Source organism: Poeciliopsis prolifica, unplaced genomic scaffold (assembly GCF_027474105.1).
Source record: "Poeciliopsis prolifica strain line A6 unplaced genomic scaffold, Auburn_PproV2 SCAFFOLD020, whole genome shotgun sequence".
NCBI classification, from domain to species: Eukaryota; Metazoa; Chordata; class Actinopteri; order Cyprinodontiformes; family Poeciliidae; genus Poeciliopsis; species Poeciliopsis prolifica.
In genome coordinates, this window is record NW_026562395.1 from 7,098,563 (window position 1) to 7,123,010 (window position 24,448).

The following is a 24,448-nucleotide window of genomic DNA, read 5'->3' on the forward strand; positions in this document are numbered from 1 at the left end:
AGCCTACATGCTCGCACAGCTGTCTGGTCAAGCCTTATTATGGGCAGAATCCCGTTTCCCTGACCCCACGGATTACGGTGTTTCATTTGACCATTTCCTGACTGAATTTAAACAGGTTTTTAGCTTGGACTCCGATAAGACCCACATTTCCCGTGAGTTCTTGCACATAAAACAGGGCAAACAGACTGTGGCTGATTTTGCTATCCACTTCCGCACCAAAGCCGCTTCCACGGGGTGGAATGCGGCAGCGCTAAAGAGCGTGTTTTTCCAGGCGCTTAATGAGCCTATACAAGACCAATTAGCCACTTTAGACGAGCCAAAGACTCTAGAGGACCTTATCAGTATCGCCATCAGGCTCGATAATCGTCTCCGCTTCCGCGCTCGTGAAAGAGGTCGGCACCGCTCTCCCGAGGCAGACCACGGACGGCTTAGAGCAGCCCCGCTAGCATCTCCTGCCCGCGTTTCGGCTACCCCGAACCCATGCAGCTGGGTGGTACGCGTCTCACACCGCAGGAGCGACAACGTAGAATGTCGAGTCGCCTCTGTCTCTACTGCGGTGCGCCTGGCCATTTCCGTTCCTCTTGCCCGCTCCGGTTAAACTCCCAGGTCCGCCAGCCGGAGTGAGGGTGGTGGCGGACCACCAGAATCAGAAGACCTCACCGCGACTCCTTTTGCCGGCTACCATAACCCACGCTAATCAGTCATTCCCATTATCCGCTCTCGTTGATTCGGGGTGTGAACGGAACCTATTGGACGAGGTTTTGTCAAAGAGAGGGGCGTTGAAACAGTCCCGTTGCCAACTCCTTTTAGAGTCACTTCACTAGACGGTAAGACATTACAGCCTATTACTCACCAGACGAAACCGCTCCACCTGACCATTTCCGGCAACCACTCTGAGTGGATTTCTTTCTTCGTGTTTCCCACTTCTAATTCTCCGGTAGTCTTAGGTTTCCAGTGGCTCAAACAACATAACCCCCAAATAGACTGGTCCGAGGGGCACGTCGTTTCTTGGTCTACTCCCTGCCACTCATCATGTCTCCGCTCTGCAGTTCCTCCCGGGTCGTCATCCGACTTCCTGCAGACGACAGATCAAATTGACCTCTCCATACCCCCTGAATACCACGACCTCTCTGCAGTCTTCAGCAAGGTAAAGGCTCTTTCCCTGCCGCCGCATCGACCCTATGATTGTTCCATTGACCTGCTCCCGGAGCTCTGCCCTCCAGTCGCCTATATCACATTTCCCGTCCGGAGAGGGAGACCATGGAACAATATTTAAAGGAATCTCTTGCGGCAGGGATCATCCGGCCTTCATCATCACCACTAGGAGCGGGGTTCTTCTTCGTTGGGAAGAAGGACGGATCCCTGCGGCCCTGTATTGATTATAGAGGACTCAAACAACATCACTGTTAAAAATAAGTACCCTTTACCGCTATTATCCTCTGCATTCGAGCCCGTCCAAGGAGCCGCCGTCTTTACTAAATTAGACCTGAGAAATGCCTACCATCTGCTCCGCATTCGCGATGGCGACGAATGGAAAACTGCCTTCAAGACTCCCATGGGGCAGTTCGAATATTGGTTATGCCTTTTGGATTGTCCAATGCCCCTGCGTTTTTCCAAGCGCTGGTAAACGATGTCCTCCGAGACTTCCTAAATGTATTTGTATTTGTTTACCTCGTGATATTTTAATTTTCTCCAAGTCAGTGGAGGAACACAGACTTCACGTGCGGCAGGTTCTCCAGCGATTGCTTGAGAACAAACTTTACGTAAAGGCAGAGAAATGTGAATTTCACCCTCCGTCTCATTCTGGGTTTCATCCTAGGGGGCGGACAGGTGAGGCCTACGGAGGAGAAGATCCAGGCAGTATTGGAATGGCCCGTTCCGGAAACTCGCAAACAGCTCCAACGATTCCTAGGATTTGCCAACTTCTATCGTAGGTTCATTCGCAATTACAGTCAAACCGCGTTACCCTGACGCTCTGACCCTCTAAGGTTCCATTCCGTTGGACCCCAGAGGCTGAAAGGGCCTTTAATCACCTCAAGAGCCTGTTCTCCAATGCCCCCATCCTCATTCAGCCAGATCCGTCTCGTCAGTTCATCGTAGAGGTGGACGCCTCTGACATGGGAGTCGGAGCTGTGCTGTCCCAAATTTCCGCAGTTGACAATAAAACTCATCCGTGTGCCTTCTTCTCACGCAGGTTGTCCCCATCAGAAAGGAACTACGACGTGGGGGACCGGGAACTGCTGGGCATAAAACTAGCCTTGGAGGAGTGGAGACATTGGCTGGAGGGTGCGGAACACCCGGTGCTGGTCTGGACCGATCACAGGAACCTCGCCTACCTGCAGTCTGCCAAGAGGCTGAACCCTCGCCAGTCACGGTGGTCACTATTCTTTTCCCGATTTAATCTGTCTATTTCCTATCGTCCAGGCTCCAGAAACACAAAGCCAGATGCACTGTCCCGGCTTTACTCTCCCGACGACTCTGACAACCTTCCTGCTCCCATTCTCCCACCCAGTTGCACAGTGGGAGCTCTGACTTGGGAGATCGAGGAAATAATCACGCAAGCTCAACACTCCGAACCCCCTCCAGAGTCCTGTCCGGCTAACAAGATATTCGTCCCTTCTTCCGTGCGCACCCAGTTCCTCCAGTGGATCCACGCCTCCCGATTTTCGGGTCATCCCGGAGTCAGCCGGACGATTGCCCTGGTCAACAGACGGTTCTGGTGGCCATCAGTCCACAAAGACGTCCGAGAGTATGTCCGGCCTGTTCCATTTGCTCCAGAAATAAATCCTCCCATCAACTCCCTTCAGGTCTCCTGCAACCACTTCCCACTCCTCAGCGACCCTGGTCTCATATCGCCATAGATTTTGTCACGGGTTTGCCACCCTCTAAGGGTATGACTACCATCCTTTCTATAGTCGACAGGTTTTCCAAGGCCTGTCATTTTGTCCCGCTCCGCAAACTTCCCTCTGCCCTTCAAACGGCTCAGCTCTTAGTAAAACACGTTTTCCGGCTTCACGGCATTCCCGCGGACATACTCTCGGACAGGGGCCCTCAGTTCACTTCCCAGGTTTGGCGGGAGTTTTGCTCTGCGTTAAACGCCAAAACATCACTCACATCTGGTTTTCACCCACAGTCGAACGGACAAACCGAACGGCTGAACCAAGATCTCGAGGCCACCCTCCGATGTTTTTCTTCCTCCAACCCTTCCGACTGGTCTCTGTTTCTACCATGGGTAGAATACGCTCACAATATTCATGTCTCCTCTGCCACAGGTTTGTCCCCATTCGAGGCGTCCCTGGGCTACCAACCTCCGCTGCTACCCTCTGATGAAGATTCCATCTCTGTCCCTTCTGTCCGTCACCACATCCGCCGTTGTCATAAGGTTTGGAGTTCCACTATTCATAATCTCCACCTCACCGCTGCACAGATAAAACGGCAGGCTGACCGTAAGCGGCGCCCCGCCCCGACTTACACACCTGGTCAAAAGGTATGGCTGTCCTCCCACGACATCCCCTTAAAATCCATTTCCAGGAAGCTTTCACCCCGTTACATCGGCCCATTTGAAATTGAGACTATCATTAACCCGTCTGCAGTCCGCCTCCGTCTCCCCGCCTCTCTCCGCATCCATCCCACCTTTCATGTCTCCCAGATCAAACCCGTACAGACCAGCACGCTCTGCCCTCCAGCCGAGGCTCCTCCGCCCCCCCGTGAGATCGATGGCCATCCGGCTTACACGGTTCGGAGAATCGTGGATTCCCGTCGTCGCGGTAGGGGGTGGCAGTATCTCGTAGATTGGGAGGGTTACGGCCCTGAGGAGCGTTCCTGGGTCCCGGGGTCTTACATTCTGGACCCGTCCCTTATTTCTGATTACCGGGCTTCGCTTCCCTCTACCTCGTCTGGGTTGCCTAGAGGCAACCGTTAGGGGGGGGGTACTGTCAGGGTCTTGGGGGTGTTCTTAGCGTTTTGTCGCCATGGGTTTGGTTTGGGTGGTTGTGCTTCTTCTTTTCCACCAGAGGGCGCTGTCAGGACGGTGGGCTGGATTACGTCAGCGAGCACACCGGTTGCGAGTTGAGCTCATCAGGAGCAGCGTCTTCAGGAGCAACCTGCCAGTCTTCGGCGCCTGAGTGTCTTCCCGTATTGGTACCTCTGAGCCTCCCTGTTGCTGTCAAGCGTTCTTTTCCTTCTCGTCTGAGATTGCCCTCCTGTGACTGTCTCCTTGTCGCTTTCTTCTTTCACCAGACCATTCACCCGATGCAGTGGAAGGATTTCCCGTTGTGCTGAGTTTCTCGACTCACCTTCTCTGTGCAACAACAGGCTCCCCTCGGATTCCTTGGCTGGCTGCTCCTCGCTCCTCGTGCCTCGCTCCTCGTCCTGCTCCGCGTTTCCACCGTGGACACCGAGCCCACCTGTCCGCCCGCCTACACACACACACCCTGCCGCTACCCTGCAGTGAATCTCTTCCACGCTGCAGCTGTCTACCCCTCAAGTAAGACTGTTCCTGTTTACCCTCACACCGTGTTTCCGACTGTCCCTGAACTCACCACCTCATCTGTTTACATAGTTCCCGATCGCTCCCCCTCCCGAGACGCTCCTGTGGACTGGACCCGAATCCCTGTCATTCCTCGTTCACTGTTGTGTAAAATAAACCTTGTAAATATTTACACTCCACCTGGATCTCTCTGCGTATTGTGTTCTGCATATGGGCTGGAAATAAAATTCCCCATTATGACACTGTCACAAGAAGAACATGTACGAAATTGAAAATTTAAGTTTTCACAAAACTTAAATTTAATGAGCATTAAATATCTTTGTACTCAGGATCAGTGTTTGCTTTAACAATGAATCAAATGTTGTCAAAAAGAGTTTCTGCTTCATTTTGCTCTCGAAATTATTAGACCCGAGCAGCTAAGTGCTGCGAAGGCCTATTGTTTTTGTACTGTTTCTTCTTCTTCTTCTTCTTCTTCTTCTTCTTCTTCTTCTTCTTCTTCTTCTTATTATTATTATTATTAGTTTGCAGACTTATTTTAACCCAAAAAAGACGTAATCAAAAATCAAAGCATTGGATTAAGAACTGGAGACATCGTGAGAAAGGATTATATTTGTTGCATTGCAACATGGAGGTGAGTTTTTTTTCTTTTTTTCATAAAAAATACAGTTTTTTATGTTTTCGATTTTGTCATTTAATAAATCGTTTACGTTTAATTTTATAATTTTTTGCTGTGTTTATATTGTTGTAAAATATATGCATATCACAGAATGACTGAAACATCAGAGCAGCTTAAAGTAGAAGAAAGCATTTCCTGAATATTCGTTTTTAGAAAATCAAATGGGAGTTATCCTTTTCTCCCCCAACTGACCGTGAAAACTTAACGTAGCCTATTCCAGCTCCTTTAATTGAAACTTATTGTATTGTTTAAAATTGTATTATGACTGCAGAATAAAATCAAATGCGCCTTTTCAACCAAAGATTGGAATGCGCTTCTCAACCAGATGTACTCTGTGCAATAATTTTATAATTATCTTACAAATCTACATGTTTTACATACCTGGAGGTGGTTTTGGTGTCGGGCATATGGAATTATCTGTGGACCAATCAGAGATTAAATTCTAAATGTGTGATTATAATTAATGTGATAATAAAACCTGATCAATTAAATAGTATCTTATTGACTCTGTGCAGGTTCCTCCTTCAGCTGTCTTTCTTACTTGTGATTGGCTCACAGAAGTCGTTGTTGGAAGGAAGTCCATATATGCACGTACAGGTTTGATTGCTGCATGAATTGTTACTGCTGCACATGTCACATGGCCAAGCAAAGCCGCTTTCACACACACACTGATATCCATAAGGGGAGTTTGGGTCACAGACTGTTGGGGACATTTAAAAAAGATAAAAATTACACATTTTCTAATAAACATCGTCATATTTTAAATAATTTAGCTCAAAGTTTTACCTGTGGTCAGTGTTATTTCTAACACTGTGAAAGCCTGATGTACATCAGGGATGGTTTTATTCAGCAGATTCCTTCTGAATGTATCGAGCGTGTTTTTCTGTAAACTGTCCACTGGGATGTGCACTTCAAGAACCAGATTGATTTCTAGTAAAATGAACATAAAATTAACAATACTGATCATTTACAATATGAAGAAAAATGCCAGTGCAAGAACATGTTCCGGGATACAGACGAAAATTGCTACCACATCTTCAGCTTAAGCAGATTTGAGTTATTCAACAGGAGAATGATGTGACATAAACCAAGTCCACCTTTACAAGGCAGTTACACCTGATTAATTGAACTCACTTCTTATGAAATTGTAAACTGCTCTTGTACCCACTCTGGTTAAGATTTATAAGATAATACACAAATGTTGCTTTGCAAAAACACATTTTTATGACATATATAACAGTAATTTAAACATCTGATTACAATTAGAAACATCCATCTTTTCTTGGGATGATTTTACTTGAGCTCTGAGTGAAAATGTGCAGATTTTGCCAAAATGGAACTTAAACTTGAATCCTTCTCTAAGGTAAGTTCAACTGTTAAACTATAACTCAGTTCTTTGTGTTTTTATTTACCTATAGTAGTTGGCTCACATATAGTGGCATCTGGGGAGAAGAAGAGAAGAAATAAGGCTAAAAAAAGCAACTAATGTTGCATCATCATGAATATAATCAAAGACACATATTGGCAGCAAAACAAGCAACGTCTCTATGATCCTCTACAGACGTCTAATAGAATAGTAATAACAATATTTATTTAAAAAGCAACAAAACTGTATTCTTACTTGAGACTGGCTGACAGAACTCATCATTGGGAGGAAGTCCATATAAACATGTACAGGCTTGATTGTTGCATGAGTTGCTGCTGTTACACGTGTCACATGGCCAAGCAAAGCCGCTCTCACATTGACACTGGAGTCCATTAGCAGAGTTTGGATCACAGGCTGTTGCAAAAAAGCCAGATGTTTTTTTTATTCTCATCCACATCAAATCTTATTCAGGAGGTAAATCACTAAAGCAGCAGACTCTTACAGACCTGTGGTGAAGTTGACCTCTTTCATTTGCAGAGTCTGAGAGATGCGTATTGGGAAGGTAAGTCTTTGCAGAGTGCTTCTGACGTAGGTGAATATACTTGATGGAACACTAGAGGTTGGGATGAACGAGACAACGACCACATCGATGTCCACTAGCTCTGTTGTGTTCAGGTGGAGGGAGGAGAAAGAGGAGAGTTCATTTTTGTTCTTGCACAACACTTTATTTGATCTGTTAATGTTATGTTTTTACAGAATTTTGCCTTGTCAAATGTAGAAAAATAATTATTTTTAAAAAGAAGCTTTGGTAATGTTTACAACAACAGGCACTGACAGAAAGTAAATTAATAATTTGATTTGTTGTGTGTTGACATGTTAGGAGTTTATTTAAAGTTGAACAAAATCATATTATTGCTAAAGAAAAAAATGCCATCAATGTTAACAGTTTTCATGTTGGAAGATGTAGATAAACAAAACAGGAGAAAGAGAATTGATACAGAAAAAGATTAGCAGTCAGAAAGCAAGCACAGGAAAACTTCCAGCTTCTGAAAAAGACAGTGATAGATCTGACAGTGATGATGATAATATAGATTATAACAGGTTTGATGATCAAGACTTTCAGGACAACAGAAGGAAGTATTATCATTTATCTGACATCAGTGTGTCTTTCAAGTTGTCGGACAATGAAGCATTTCCATTTAGCTTTCTTAACTCTTTCCAGGTGTTGGTTCTGTATGAATGCATGACCTCATCAACAACTATTGGACCTCTGACTTATCGCTCGGTGCTGAGACTTTGGACCCAGCATTACATGACCACCTTCATCATTCCAGAGGATTACTTGTCATTAATTAAATACTTCTCAGCTTTCTTATTTACTTCAGTCAAATTATTTTCTTGAACATCATCCCATCCTACTTTCTATGCTTCACTGTTTTGCATCTCCTGGCCCAACAGCAATGAATTCTGGGAGATTGAGTTTTTGCTGAACCTGCTTTCTGAAACAGTCAACAAACAAATCTACATGTTTTACATACCTGGAGGTGGTGTTGGTGTCGGGCATATGGAATTATCTGTGGACCAATCAGAGATTAAATTCTAAACGTGTGATTATAATCAATGTGATAATAAAACCTGATAGTTTAAATAGTATCTTATTGACTCTGTGCAGGTTCCTCCTTCAGCTGTCTTTCTTACTTGTGATTGGCTCACAGAAGTCGTTGTTGGAAGGAAGTCCATATATGCACGTACAGGTTTGATTGCTGCATGAATTGTTACTGCTGCACATGTCACATGGCCAAGCAAAGCTGCTTTCACACACACACTGATATCCATAAGGGGAGTTTGGGTCACAGACTGTTGGGGACATTTAAAAAAGATAAAAATTACACATTTTCTAATAAACATCGTCATATTTTAAATAATTTAGCTCAAAGTTTTACCTGTGGTCAGTGTTATTTCTAACACTGTGAAAGCCTGATGTACATCAGGGATGGTTTTATTTAGCAGATTCCTTCTGAATGTATCGAGCGTGTTTTTCTGTAAACTGTCCACTGGGATGTGCACTTCAAGAACCAGATTGATTTCTAGTAAAATGAACATAAAATTAACAATACTGATCATTTACAATATGAAGAAAAATGCCAGTGCAAGAACATGTTCCGGGATACAGACGGGAAAATTGCTACCACATCTTCAGCTTAAGCAGATTTGAGTTATTCAACAGGAGAATGATGTGACATAAACCAAGTCCACCTTTACAAGGCAGTTACACCTGATTAATTGAACTCACTTCTTATGAAATTGTAAAACTGCTTTGTACCCACTCTGGTTAAGATTTATAAGATAATACACAAATGTTGCTTTGCAAAAACATATTTATATGACATATATAACAGTAATTTAAACATCTGATTACAATTAGAAACATCCATCTTTTGGGATGATTTTACTTGAGCTCTGAGTGAAAATGTGCAGATTTTGCCAAAATGCAACTTAAACTTGAATCCTTCTCTAAGGTAAGTTCAACTGTTAAACTATAACTCAGTTCTTTGTGTTTTTATTTACCTATAGGAGTTGGCTCACATATAGTGGCATCTGGGGAGAAGAAGAGAAGAAATAAGGCTAAAAAAAGCAACTAATGTTGCATCATCATGAATATAATCAAAGACACATATTGGCATCAAAAACAAGCAACGTCTCTATGATTCTCTACAGACGTCTAATAGAATAGTAATAACAATATTTATTTAAAAAGCAACAAAACTGTATTTTACTTGAGACCGGCTGACAGAACTCATCATTGGGAGGAAGTCCATATAAACATGTACAGGCTTGATTGTTGCATGAGTTGCTGCTGTTACACGTGTCACATGGCCAAGCAAAGCCGCTCTCACATTGACACTGGAGTCCATTAGCAGAGTTTGGATCACAGGCTGTTGCAAAAAAAGCCAGATGTTTTTTTTATTCTCATCCAAATCAAATCTTATTCAGAAGGTAAACCACTGAACCAGCAGACTCTCTCACATACCTGTGGTGAAGTTGACCTCTTTCATTTGCAGAGTCTGAGAGATGCGTATTGGGAAGGTAAGTCTTTGCAGAGTTCTTCTGACGTAGGTGAATATACTTGATGGAACACTAGAGGTTGGGATGAACGAGACAACGACCACATCGATGTCCACTAGCTCTGTTGTGTTCAGGTGGAGGGAGGAGAAAGAGTTAATTTTTTTCATGCACAACATTTATGGGATCTGTTAATGTTATGTTTTTACAGAATTTTGCCTTGTCAGATGTAGAAAAATAATTATTTTTAAAATGAAGCTTTGGTAATGTTTACAACAACAGGCACTGACAGAAAGTAAATTAATAATTTGACTTGTTGTGTGTTGACTTTATAGGAATTTATTTAAAGTTGAACAAAATCATATTATTGCTGAAGTAAAAACGCCATCAATGATAACTATTGGACCTCTGACTTATCGCTTGGTGCTGAGACTTTGGACCCAGCATTACGTGACCACCTTCATCATTCCAGAGGATTACTTGTCATTAATTAAATACTTCTCAGCTTTCTTATTTACATGAGTAAAATTATTTTTTGCACATCATCCCATCCTACATTCTATGCTTCACTGTTTTGCATCTCCTGGCCCAACAGCAATGAATTCTGGGAGATTGAGTTTTTGCTGAACCTGCTTTCTGAAACAGTCAACAAACAAATCTACATGTTTTACATACCTGGAGGTGGTGTTGGTGTCGGGCATATGGAATTATCTGTGGACCAATCAGAGATTAAATTCTAAACGTGTGATTATAATCAATGTGATAATAAAACCTGATAGTTTAAATAGTATCGTATTGACTCTGTGCAGGTTCCTCCTTCAGCTGTCTTTCTTACTTGTGATTGGCTCACAGAAGTCGTTGTTGGAAGGAAGTCCATATATGCACGTACAGGTTGATTGCTGCATGAATTGTTACTGCTGCACATGTCACATGGCCAAGCAAAGCCGCTTTCACACACACACTGATATCCATAAGGGGAGTTTGGATCACAGACTGTTGGGGACATTTAAAAATGATAGAAGAAATCATGCACCGTTTTATTCTCAGGGTCAAACCAAAAATAGGGGAAAAAAAAGGAGTAAGTAATATAAATCTTACCTGTGGTCAAGGATAACTCTGTAATGTTTAAAGACTTTGAGAATGGTGTGAGGAAAGTTTTGTTGTTCAGAGACTCTCGAAACTCATCCAGCATGTCAGACTGGTAGCTTGAGATTGGGATGTGTACTTCCACGACTAAATCAATCTCTGTCGAGGCAAATAGATGAAAATTCCAACAAAATTAAGACGACTGACAAGGTGGGATAGACCATCCACGAAACTAAACCGTATAATCTCTGACCACTGAGCAGAAGAGGGTGAATGATAGAGACAACACCAATACTTGTTCATTATCATTATGTTTGTTTTATGTTGTCGTACCATAAATTGGTGAAGGAGTTGTTGAGACCGTTGTCACTAGAAATGAAACACAAAGAAATTAAAGAAACACTAGCATTCGCAGAAGTTGTCTTATATTTAAATTTCAATAATTCTTACAGATGTAGATGAGGAACCTCTAAATGTATTCTCTTTTGTTCAAATGATCCACTAGTAGACTATAGAAATGTGACCTCATGCCCACTTATGCAAGCTGATGCATTTCCATTTACCCACACATTTCTCTGTAATTTGAGAAATAATCTCTTTGGACAGTGCTGGGAATCTACCTGGTTTGAACTAACACATGCTTGAAGGCTGACAGCAGATATCATCAAATGACATGAGAACTAATCAGTGAAACCAACCATTGGAATGTAGATCAGCTTGGTGAGAAGCTTTGAGTAGCTGAGGGAAAGGTGCCTAACGAACATCGGAATGCTCACAAAGATCTAAAACACGGATGTAAAACTCCCGTCCTCAGGGGCCTTTAGATGGATCACTGTGTCAGCACTACTGAATCACATAACCCGGTCCTAGTAAGGCTCTGTAGGACTTGAACTTATTTCCTGTGTGTTGGACTTGGGACACACCAGAAGTTGAGTAACATCTCCCCTCACGGACTGGAGTACGGTAAAAGGAATCTCACCCAACAAAACCATCAAATGAGAATCTGAAGCGATACACACTGAACAGAACTCAACACTGAGCTAAGAAAAACACCACAAAAAGTAACCCATAAAAAGAGATGACACCAAAAGATAACATCAAGCCAAAAGGATCCAGGCACAAAGTTCAGTTTAAAAAAATGCAAAGTCGTAGTGATCATGATCAAGATGTTTTTCAAGCAGGAAGCATCTTGTGTGGCAGTCTGTGCTGAGCTGGCTTCAAAGAAATGTCTGGCATAAGAGACTCTCGCTGAGTCGCTGTATTGTGAAGAGGATGATCCAGATACAAATTTCTCCCCAGGTGTAGCACTCTTAGTAGCTCTTCTCAGGCTGTGCTGCAGTTGTGCCTACAAGTTGTCTAGACATCACACAATGGCAGACAATGTGTTAAGAACACATTCCAGGAACAACACAACCACAGCTGCAAGACCAGAATGATATGTTGCTCTTGCAGCTCTGGGAGAGGAGACCAAATGCCTCTGCCTTCAGTGAAGGTACATATGGGCCTTAAGCCTTAAAACTCAACTGATATTCACATCTACCACTTTTATGGAACCAACACAAAAGCTATGAGAAAATATCACAGCGTTGACCAAATAATGGCGTTACTAAATCTTGGGTTCTGTTTGCACTGTGCAATCAGTACCTAGAGAGGCTGCAACCAACTGCAATCCAACTTGTTTTCTAATTATTTCAGCAAACATCTATTTTGCTGCAAGGGGCCACATGAAGACTATAGAGTGTTTAACTTTCATGCTCAGATGGTCAGGCATTTAAAAGGGTAAATAAATCATTTACTTTATCCATGTACAAAAGATTTGTTGGTAAATGGAAATAAATTGCATTCTCATCTTGCCAGCATGATGGCAGAGCATAAACAATTTACTCACTAGGTTTGAGTTCAAAGATATAATCAACTCGGTGATGTTGCATTATATAGAACAAAGGAGCATGTTTGAACCAAAGTCCCCCCATTTTCTCTTAAGTTTCTTGAGATATAATTCAGGTGGATTTTTCTTTATTTGGTTTCTGGAGCAAATTCCAAATGTGTTAAATTATAGCTGAATTTTTTTTTTTTTACATACCTGGAGTAGGAGTTGGGCACACAGAGGAATCTGTGGAGCAACGAAGAAAACCGTTTTTATATTTCAGTCCAGGAAGCCAAAACATTCAGAGAGAAATTGCAAGTTCTTAAAGACGAAAAAAAACAAAACAAAAAAAAAACACACACACATATATATATATATATATATATATATATATATATATATATATATATATATATATATATATATATATATATATATACACAAAACTCAGTTTCCTTACTTGTGATTGGCTGGCAGAAGTTGTTGTTGGAAGGAAGTCCATTTAAACACGTACAGAACAGATTGCTGGGGTCATTGCATGTATTGCTGCTGTTGCACATGTGACATGGCCAAGCAAAACCTTCTTCACATTGACAGAGCAGTTCATCGGTGGAGTTTGGAGAGCAAGCTGGCAAAGATTTTACAAAAGATAGAAAGTAAGTATATACTTTAAAAAGCATCATTCCTGATAAGCCGGATTAATCGTTAGATAAGCTCTTACCTGTGGTTAACTCTACATCTAAAACATCTAAAGACTGCGAGAGCTCAATGGGAAAGGTTTCATTTCTCAAAGCTGCCCTGAGCAAATCAAGTAAGTTTGATGGTGCAGTGGTCACTGGGAGCTGCAGGTCAAGGATTACTTCAATGTCCACACATTCTGTTGACATAAAGACCATATTTAGTGGTTAACAGTTATCATGAGGACAAAAACTTTCTACCTGTAAACAGCCATGTATACTTATAGGTATTTTCTCCACCTACATAAAAAGAGAACCAATAACAAAGTCTTTCATGTATACTTTCACTTTACTTTAACATGATACTTTGTGTAGATGTATCATATAAAATTCCAAGAAAATACTCAAAAACGGGTTTGTAAACACATTTTTATGATATATATTATAGTAACTTCAACATCTGATTACAATTAGAAACATCCATCTTTTCATGAGATGATTTTACTTAAGCTCTGAGTGAAAATGTGCAGATTTTACCAAATGCAACTTAAATTTGCAATTGGCAAAATCTGAAGCAAACTAAGGTAAGTTCAACTGTTGAACTGCAACTCAGTTCTTTGTGTTTTTATTTACCTATAGGAGTTGGCTCACATATAGTGGCATCTGGGGAGAAGAAGAGAAGAAATAAGGCTAAAAAAAGCAACTAATGTTGCATCATCAGGAATATAATCAAAGACACATATTGGCAGCAAAACAAGCAATGTCTCTATGATTCTCTACAGACGTCTAATAGAATAGTAATAACAATATTTATTTAAAAAGCAAAAAAACTGTATTCTTACTTGAGACTGGCTGACAGAACTCATCATTGGGAGGAAGTCCATATAAACATGTACAGGTTTGATTGTTGCATGAGTTGCTGCTGTTACACCTGTCACATGGCCAAGCAAAGCCGCTCTCACATTGACACTGGAGTCCATTAGCAGAGTTTGGATCACAGGCTGTTGCAAAAAAAGCCAGATGGTTTTTTTGATTCTCATCCAAATCAAACCACTCAGCCAGCAGACTCTCTTACATACCTGTGGTGAAGTAGATCTCTTTCACTTCCAGAGTCTGAGAGATGCGTATTGGGAAGGTAAGATTTTGTACAGTGCTTCTGACATCGCTGAATATACTTGGTCGAACACTAGAGGTTGGGATGAAAACGACGATGACCACATCGAAGTCCATTAGATCTGTGGGCATCGATGGGGGGGATAAGAGAAGAGTTGAAAAAATTAGGCCTAGTGCTATTTGCAGGAACAACCCATCAGAGTCAGCAGGAAAGGCTTAGAATAGTCAGTCACACTTTGCCTCCTGCACACGGCGCTTATAAAACTGCCAAGATTGTTGGTTTGGTGCAGCTGTGCTAATTGTGGAGAACAACTTAACATTACAGAAAAACTGTTTATCTGCCATCATCAGTGGCCATGCTAACTAGCCTTAGCATTCACTGCAGGCTCTGTTGTGGTAACTAGCAAATAGTAATGGGGAGGATGTAAGCAGCATGTACATAAGTATGACTGCAACCTTCTTCCTGGCTCTGACTGGCTGTTTCTGACCAAGTGGAGTATTTCTTCCGATGGCAGTAGGGCCACTGGGAGGCGCTTGATTATTTCACACATCATCTCTTATTATACTGCCAGGTCATAGAGACAGTTTTAACAAATATGTAAAAAAAAAACTAACATTGTTATAAAAGTTGCATACTGCAGCCTTAAGAGGCCATGTTACATTTGCATGAACACAATGTTAGAGATTTTGTCTTTTCCCTGCCAGACTAATTTGACTCCACACACAAGAAAAAATAAACCGTGTCATACCATTTGCTTGTGTAGAAGATGGTGTTGCGGTCGTTGTCACTGTGGAAATGAAACATAAAATGGATGGGAGTCCATCAGCTCAACGCTGTCATAGCATACCAAGAAAATTTTCCTGATGCAGCAGATACATGATGTTTTTTTAAATAGCAGACATGGTGGTAAAAGCAGAAATGGAATCTCTTCCAAACAGATATGAGGGTTCTGAGAAAACTAGTCGGAGCACCATCCTTGTTCTTCCAGTTATAACAGAATGCACTTCCTTGTTTAAATTTTTTTGTCAGGTGAAGAATGGTTCAGTTAAGCACATCTGGGTTCTCATTTAAACTAAAGAAAAGCCACAATTAAAAGGACGATTATCTCCAAATGTATTCTAGTCGCACATAAAACGCTGAGTTTGGGTAAAGGTTTTAGTTTAATACCTACTCCCTGTAGTAACTGCATCTTTGTGAGTTTTCAAACACTTGACAGTGTTTTATCATTTTGGTAATTGATGTAACATTGTGAAAATTTTGGAAAAAGCCACTGGTTCAAATTTTCCAGAGGGGGGATATAAACATGTAGCAAAAAAAAAAAGATTCTCAAAACCAGTCTTTGTGTTTGTTGCTAAATGCTCTAACTAACTTTAAAAACATTTAGCTTACCCCAAATACATTTTTCTGGATAAATTTATTTGGTTGTATTGTAAAACTTTTAGTCAAAGTTTGAGATTCATATTCATGTTTCCTCAAGTAGTTCGACGTTTATATTCATGCTCTTATTTTGAAGTGGGTGAAGACTGTTTATGCAGAAGGTAGGTTTTTTTTTCTTTCATTCTCTCCCCATTTGTAATTCATATCAAAATTAAATTGCTGTTTTGAGAGTTTTAGTTTTCATGGACATCTTTTGAATTGAACTTAGGCCTTTAGCCTTAGCGTCCACTGAATACTACATTATTGTGATATTTGCTTTAGCATTAGTAGAACTATATTTTATGATGAGTGCTTTAGGGTTAGCGCAACTAGCCTTTCAGTTAATGGGACCCACCACAGCAAATGAGGGATAAAGTAAAATATTTTCAAAATATCCTTATTTTGCACATTTGTTCCAGTAAAAAAAGTTCTGTTGTCGGTTGTGGTTCACACCTTCAAATAATCTTAACCTTTGATAAACTACCCTCCATCAGTTAGCAAAATTATGAGTCCACAAAACAGAAATGACATCACAGTTTCAAGAAAAAAAAAATCTAACCAACAATATGAACAAATTATATAAAAATTGCTCCTCTTGTCTCCACTACTAGATGTCCTCGCTCAGCTCTGTTCTTTGTTCCAATTTCATCATCTGTTTCTCACACCTCCTTATCACCCACATTATCAGTGTGGTGGTTTCTATCTTGCATCTGCCAGCAACATACTTGCATGCATGTTCACCTTGTCTCTTAGACTTGAGTGGTAAAAGAAGTGGATATATCCACACTATTTTAACCAAAAATACACACACAGTCTCTCTATATGCTCTCCAAACACCCTGTCTGTCCTCAGGTCAGTGTTTTTAATGACATTCACAATTTAAGCATTAGTTATTTTTATTTTTGCAGCAATATGTTGCTATATTGTGATTTGACTTAATGATAGTTGTATATATTCAACATTTTTACAGGTTTTTAGTTCAATATAAAGCTTGAATAAAACTAATGCTCTACTAAATGATGAATGCTGGTTTTTCAGGCCTACCTGTTTGGCTGATGTTTGGCTGGCAGAACTGATCATCAGCTGGCAGGCCATTAATGCAGCCACATTTGTCACCAATAATGGCGTCACAGACCCCATACGTAACGCAGTTGTTGTAAGACCAGGCAAAGCTCTCCTCACATGCGCACTGGTACCCAGTTATGTTCGGTGTACACACTGTGGGAAGAAAAAAAAAACCCGTCAGCGCAATACAAAGACTAAATTTTGTTCCCAGAATAGGAGGAAATGTACAGTATTAATGTTTGTCAGAAGACGAAAACAACACTAAGCCGTGTTATACCTGTTGTTGTCTCGATGCTGTTGACTTCCACAGTGTTGTTGATCGCAAAAGGGAAGCTGATGTTGCTCAGAAGCGTTTGGAGACTCTCGAGGTCAGAGAAGGTTATGACAAGTTGCAGATCGTATTCAGTAAAGTTTGAGAGAGCAGAAGAGGCTGTAACAAAAACTTCCTTTAATGACTGCCCCAACAGTGGCATTAATGAGACACTTACTCTATCAAGAAAGGAGCCATTGTTTTCTACAGTGACTCACCTTGTCTTTTCTCTCTGGCATGTAGGATGGATGATGTGGCATCCCTCAGATCCTGTAAAGCATCAGCACATCTGCTTATGTTTGGAATTTTGACCAATGAAAGCAACTATTTATGTGTTTTACACTGTGAAAGGACAATTTCACGTGGCGTGACACTACAATAAGTTTGGTAACACATCAGGCTCACCTGAAAGAAGACAGACACAGACTGTCTGAATCCTGGTTGGTTGAAAGTGAAGCACATAACCAACATCAAAACACCGAACCGCAGGGCCTTTGGTAAAGCCATCCTCACTAAAGAGAAAATAAAGATAAATACCTTCCAAGCTTTGCAGTTTTCCTAGAAAAAAATCTACAATATGACCAGCAATTACGTATATACAATGCTACTGGTCTAATGTTATAAATTCTTGTAGTTGTTGGACCTGTATGATGCCATTCCATGTACTTAATCTGGTAAGCTGAGCTGTTACATATTCCCGTCCCAGAAATAGACATAAACGCTACATCCATTTCAGAAGAGACCAGTCAGTCATACCTATTTGGGTTCAACCATCAGTATTTACTTAAGAAGGGTTGTCAGAATAATTTAAGAATGGTGAAGGATTACTACAGTTTGGTTTATATTTCCAGTAGTTTGTTAGAAACTTAAACAAACAAAAGAAAAACTCGTCTTGGCAGAAGATAATGTTTGTGTAGCAGAAGAGAAAGTGAAACCACATGTGTGTTGCTTTAATTATTCCTTTGTTTGGCTAAAGCAAAACTATACTACAAACTTTATTTATTTTCCCCCCAAATTGTTACTGTCTTCCTCATTCAGTGTTTTAAGGGAAGATTAGATTCTGGTCAACTCAATTTTCTAACATCAGCAGATATGATCTTAAACAGAAAACATGGCCTTGACACTTATCACCTTCACCGAGTGATGGCTGCTCAGAATCTGAATGATAAACACGAGTTTCACACAATTCTTTAGGTGAAGAAAGACAAAACCCTTACAGTTAACACCATCACTGTAAGAGTGATGGCTTATGGGTTATGCAATGCATGATTTCAAGCATGAATTCAAAATGTAAGGATTAATACAAAACCTATGCCATGTCTTTTAAATTGACCAGGTAAGTAAACTTTGTGCTAACTTGGCCAAATGATTGAGCGTAAACATCTATTTATTTTAAAATCTTTGTAAGGAAAACTTTACAAAACCCCTGCAAACATGCGTGCAACACTGATGCAGCTAATATCAGAAAATTACAGAGGCATTAATGCCTAATGACAGCAATAATCGTAATTATTGTCAGTTTAGATAAAATAAACACAGCTGTTTACATATCAAGAAATATTTTAAATAGTCATAATTATGTAATAAAGGAGTTAATTCCAACCATAGATGCAAAATGATTACAATATACCATTATTAAAAGTTTTTTCCAAACTTGTTATGGAGGCCATGATCTTATAGAAGTACTAAAATCTTAGCAGGGAATAAAAAGTTTTAAGAATTCCTCCAGGTGATGCAGAATTGAAGACAAGATAGGATCACTCCTAGATTTATAAATGACACTATGACAACATTAGGATACAAAATGCAGTGTTTGCAAGTTTTGTAAGGATTGCTTATTGCTACATGAACGTACAGCAGTTGATGTCCTCAGGAAGGTGAAACTCAGCATTTTCTGCTTCAGTTTTTCAAGTTTTCTTATCTGCCTTGTTAGATGTAAGTCATCCGAAGGATAATGTATGTGAACCAAACTAACAAAGTGCGTAACTTACACGTACTTAAATTCCTGACAACTAATGAAGTTTAACCGCCTTTCTCTTTGTGATACAGAAAGTATGGCTCTGCTCCAAATAGCTTATGCATGTTTTGTCTAGTTCTGGAACAAACAGGCCCCAAGGAATTCCAAAATGGTTCTGAGTAGCTACACCCAGTTTTGAGTCTCAACTGTACTTTTTCATACAGCTGTACAACAGTGTTATGTAGATATTTATTTCATTATTTAATTAATAAAAAAAAATCTGATGTGGAATTCACCAATTATGGTGTTTCTTGCTTAGTTAGCGAAGCTACGGTCTTTGAAGACAACTAGTGGCTGCAACATCATACTGTAGTACAGTGACACTTGTCCAGGGGTGCAGCTGCCCTGTTTTATCTGCTGACTCTTTGGACACAATTGTTACTTTACATAAAAATGTGAAGTTTTTATGTAAAAAACTTGAGCATTACTGTTTCAATTGTTATTAACTACATTAATTTTATCCATTGAAATGGCCCTATTTCATGTCATCAATCAACGTATAAATGATGCATTTCAAAAGTGAAGCAAACTACTACTTGTGTAACTCTTCAGAAGTTGCAATACTGGTTTCTCTATAAATACACAAAAGAAAATACAGCTGACTGTACGAGTTTCACTGTCTAGGCAATTATTCATATGGGTGAGGCTGTGCACCAGCTTTTTTATTAATTCATTGGGTTAAAAAATTACTGGCATGTTTAAGCATAAAAGCACACATGACGTCGCTCAACTTGATTGACCATCTCACACTTGTTTTATTCGTAAACAAGCACAAAGTGACACCGGATGTTTTTTCTTGGTGACTTTTTGGCTGCATAATCACATAAACATCCTGAACAACCCACAAAAATATCTGACAGTTGTCTTTTCAACAATTTTCAAAAACAATGAAATATGAAGAATAAAAAGTTTCTTCCTTCTTTTAAAAGATTTACAATGAAGTCCCCCCCCAAAAAGAAAATAAAAATCAACTGGGCACACACATCGTTCAACCAGACATAAACCTATACACATATTCTGTTTTCAAACTCCACTGAAGTTTATTTCGCCCTTCAGGTTGCAACAAAACAAACTACAAACCATCTTTACAGTAAAACACAGTGACTCTTTTTTGTTGTTTTTTTCATTCATGCATACCGCTTCCCGAGTCCCCCATGAAATAGCAATGCGCCCCCACAGGGGCCCCCACAGGGACCCCCACACTTTGGGAACTACTGTGTTTAGGTCTCCAACTTTTATTTCTTTCTTTTTTCTTTTTTCTTTTTTGCAAATAATAAAAACAGAGTTACACAATTCTGGACTTTGTGAAGCAGAGTTTCTAACATCTCAAGTAAGTAAAGTGCTTGGTAATGTCATTCTGAAATACTCTTCAACACGTGTGGGGAAAAAAATATATATATATTAATGTGCCGGAATATTTTAATCTTGAATAAAAATATAACGTCATAAAATTCTAGTCTGAAGTACCACACACACACCAGTAGGTGGTGGTAGCAGAAATTATTCTCAGAAGATTTTTTTCTTCTTTTTCTGCTTCCCCATACAATGAATGAGATGTCAAGTCTAAATCATAAGTAAATCAGATATGGACAGGGTTTTAGTCATGTAAAGTGTTTGGAACATTCATTTGAGGCGTCCAGGAGGCATCCTGACCAGATGCCCAAGCCACATTCATTGGCTTCTCTCGACGTGAAGGAGCAGCAGCTCTACTCTGAGTCCCTCCTGGATGACTAAGCTTCTCACCTTATCTCCAAGTGAGAGCCCAGACACCATACGAAGAAAACCCATTTTGGCCACTTGTATCTGTGATCTTGTTTTTTCGGTCATGACCCAAAGCTCTTGACCGTAGATAAGGGTAGGAACGTAGATTGACCGGTAAATCGATCTACGTAATATATCATGGTCTCACAGATGTGGGTTTGGCCTCAGGTAAACAGGTTAACCCAGAGCCTTTTCGTCTTAGTTTCGACTTCATGATGTCCTCCAGCATCACCCGCATTGCTGCAGACAAGGGTTTTCTCTCTTCACTCCATTTCCTACTTCACCTTACAATTAGTTGTGAACAAAGCACAAAAAAATATTTAAACTTCTTCACTTAAGAAAGTTATTTCTCTTAAGACCTATGCCTTCCGACTTAGTAAAGATAACTCTCATGCAGGTGCTATGCACACTGCTACTAACTGCTGTGAATGCCAAACCTTGCACTAAAAGTGACATACTTTGCAAGCTTCAAAACGCAAGAGGAAAAATAGTTAAAGCAAGCCAATTAAACACACACACATGCACTCAATCAGACTGTACATCAACTTGTCAAGATTAAGACCATAGTTCTAAAAAATCTGCATGGAAGTCTCTTTGTCATGGGATCCAGGTATTCACACAGCCATCATCATCCCAATGGGAAAGGCAATGATGCTTTTTGCATTTGACCATGTCAAGATAGTTGAAATGTACTAGAATTACAAACCATAGAGCTTGGACACAGTAACCCAGTCATTTGATTTTTTCAGTTTATTTTTATTTTTAAAGATTGCCCATGCTGTTAACATCATGCACCACGCTGTTAACTTTTTTCCTTCATGAATATTGAAAATAATCTTACATTAGTTCATATGTGTCTTTTTGTTCATCTCTTCTTTCTGTTGTTACTACATGCTCATCCAGGAGTGACTCAGTGCAATCTGCTGGCTTTCCTTACATAGAGAGAATAAAACTACTTTGAATATTGAACTACAGTTTGATAATTAGGATCAACTGGAATGCATGTCTGATTTGTTGTGAACTTGTGCAAAATAAATAAACTGAATTGATTTTCATTTAAAACTCACAGAAAGCTCGTATGTTATGATGGAAAAGAGAATTCATTAAAAAAATGAATGTAATTTCCAAACTGTGGATAACCTTCATTTTGGACACAAAAACGTTTCCATTATTCTTCTAAATACCTGTATCATCCTACAGCAGTGTTGTTCAACTCATTCTGTATGGAATATTCCAAATTTGTACCTAAAAAACAATGTTTTTTAGGTACAACGTTTTTTAGGTACTACGGTCTGTTCTCTCTCACCATAGCATTAAATGTCACTAGGATAAACTGTGGCCTGTTCATCTTCTAAAATGCAACACCAGAACGTTTGAAAAACTTTGCTCCTTGCTTTCTAACCCATTGGACTAACTACAGGAGTAGTTTCTGACGGCATGAGCGAGACTTGTCTCTTAGTAAAAATATTTAAAGGACAAGACTTTTGAAAAGGTTTTAGCACTTCACAATTAAAAACCATTATTAGGTTTTAAAAATAACTCAGATTTTTTATTATACTTTTAAATTTGTTTTTGCATTATTGTGACTTCCCAAAATTTGAACCAAGCTAAAATATTTAGTCAAAAAGTCAGTTTTTGACTAAATATAGTAGTTAAATCTGTGCCTGGATATGTTTCTTACTCCATCTAGAGAAAATAACTAAATACCAAGTGATGTCATAAAATCATGTGACAAGGTATAGATAGATATTAATACATTAATGTATTAGTTTAACTGGGTGGTAAACAGGGTGCTTAGAACTTAAAAGTGTGACAAGTATCTCTTGGATCACATTAGACATTAATATTAAGCATGAAGATGTAAAAACACATAATATATCAACTCACCTACTCTTGACCTGAGGCTTCCTAAAAGACTCCTGTCAAGACGATGCTTTCATCTTACTGCTCTTCGTTCGAGACACGCTGATTTATGATACCTGCAAAGTAAAAGTCTTTGATTCAACTTCCTCAAAACAAACTCGTCAGGCACGTTGAGCAAGACAGGTTTTTAACAAATACTCAGGCAATTGTCTGTTCACTTTGACTGTGGGGATTGTCCTGTCAAAACAAATGTCTGCGTCATGCCTTTTCAGAGTGCCACTGTGTACCTGGAGGACATGTCTGTTTCCTTTAGTACTGCTTTTGTAGTTATGCTACGCTGACCATCTTTGTCTTTTTATCAATACACACAAAGCAGGCTCACAGATTTCATAAATAATGCAAACTTTCTTAAATCCTAAAGTGTATCTATGAATTACACAAAGTACAATCTGATCTGTGACCTGATATGTGGTGTCTGACTTCAGATAGTAGCAATTCCTGTGTTACATTTGACAAGAGGTCATATTTTCACGACTTCGGTTCTTTCAGTTATTTGCTCCTTTGTTCAGTTGAAGAGGCAAACCATTTAGACAGCAGCCGGTTTATTTAGATGACCAGATTGATTTTATGTCAGCAAATGTTTCCATGATGGCTGCTGGTTATTTATTAGATTCAACTATTAGCTCTATGAAGCCATGTAAATTCACCTTTCACATAAAAGTTAAATCTGTTCATGATGCACAGAAAAATGCTGCTGAATGTGGCAGATGTTTTGGTCAATTCAATGATCAGATCAGGCAACAAAACTTCTTCCACAGAATGAAGTTTTGTTGCACAGATCATGAAATTTTGCCTTTTAGGTAGTTAGCAAGTTGTATAGCTATAAGCTCAATTGTTATAACTATTGAGCTAGTTATAACCTCAATATTTTCAACCAAAGAACTTTTGAGAGCAGGAGAATAAGCACTGGATCAAAAGTTGTTAATTGAGAATTTTAAAAGATGTTTTTACTCTAAGGGTCTTATGAAGATTTCCAGAAATCTTTAGATTTACATAAATATATCACTGCACTTTACTGTATGGCTCGCTTGCTGTTACTGCCTCTTACTCTGCAGTTGTGGAGTCAGAATCTCTGAGATCGTGAGCGCCCCCTGCCATGAGGCAGGAGAACTACCTGCCTCACCTTGAATCTGTTCTTTGCTGTTTATGATCGCTCCTCAGCATACAAAACACATTACACACAGTTGGTGACAAAAAAACAAACACTGTACATTATGTACATAAGCTAAATTATTTTCCATAACTTAGCTCTGCCTCAGCTGTCACTGGTAATGACAATACTAGAAGGTTGGCATCTCAATTTTTTAAAAGAAAGACTGGATAAACGTAGTCAGGCAGGAAAAATAGACTGAAAAAGTGGAGGCAAAGGAGGGGATTACACAACACAACAACTGAAAGGGCTTTGTGATTAGATAAGTGACTTTTTATTGTCTTACATTATAGAAATATAAGCCCTAGAACCTGGGTGTGTGTTTGACAACTGGAAGCCCATAATAGTTAAACAGATGAGAAGGATCAACAGTCAAAGAAGCCTGAGGTAGAGCAAAGAAACATTAACCTCCAGGAACGGTTGTTGGAAATTACCCAATGGTATCAACACCATCTACATGAGACTGAT

General features: G+C 39.9%; 1 protein-coding gene across 3 annotated transcripts in view; it reads right to left on the reverse strand.

Annotated features, from left to right (window-relative positions):
- LOC129369162 (adhesion G protein-coupled receptor F5-like) overlaps nt 1–22,878 on the reverse strand; it is a 40,767-nt gene extending 17,889 nt beyond the window's left edge. For 2 of the 3 annotated variants that reach the window (XM_055044522.1, XM_055044521.1), the window contains exons 1-22: nt 22,795–22,878; nt 17,535–17,641; nt 17,348–17,399; nt 17,097–17,249; nt 16,799–16,972; nt 15,087–15,125; nt 14,304–14,459; nt 14,067–14,225; nt 13,858–13,887; nt 13,269–13,424; nt 13,008–13,175; nt 12,764–12,793; nt 11,014–11,049; nt 10,693–10,839; nt 8,230–8,388; nt 8,070–8,105; nt 7,038–7,193; nt 6,787–6,945; nt 6,578–6,607; nt 5,952–6,095; nt 5,707–5,865; nt 5,547–5,582 (exon numbers count right to left, since the gene is read on the reverse strand). In XM_055044522.1, coding sequence (XP_054900497.1) covers nt 5,547–5,582; nt 5,707–5,865; nt 5,952–6,095; nt 6,578–6,607; nt 6,787–6,945; nt 7,038–7,193; nt 8,070–8,105; nt 8,230–8,388; nt 10,693–10,839; nt 11,014–11,049; nt 12,764–12,793; nt 13,008–13,175; nt 13,269–13,424; nt 13,858–13,887; nt 14,067–14,225; nt 14,304–14,459; nt 15,087–15,125; nt 16,799–16,972; nt 17,097–17,249; nt 17,348–17,399; nt 17,535–17,636 — 2,281 coding nt within the window. In that variant the 5' untranslated portion in view covers nt 17,637–17,641; nt 22,795–22,878. The remainder of the gene's footprint in view (nt 1–5,546; nt 5,583–5,706; nt 5,866–5,951; nt 6,096–6,577; nt 6,608–6,786; nt 6,946–7,037; nt 7,194–8,069; nt 8,106–8,229; nt 8,389–10,692; nt 10,840–11,013; nt 11,050–12,763; nt 12,794–13,007; nt 13,176–13,268; nt 13,425–13,857; nt 13,888–14,066; nt 14,226–14,303; nt 14,460–15,086; nt 15,126–16,798; nt 16,973–17,096; nt 17,250–17,347; nt 17,400–17,534; nt 17,642–22,794) is intronic. The other variant, XM_055044523.1, reaches the window with a different exon arrangement.
- Between the last annotated feature and the right edge of the window lie 1,570 nt (nt 22,879–24,448).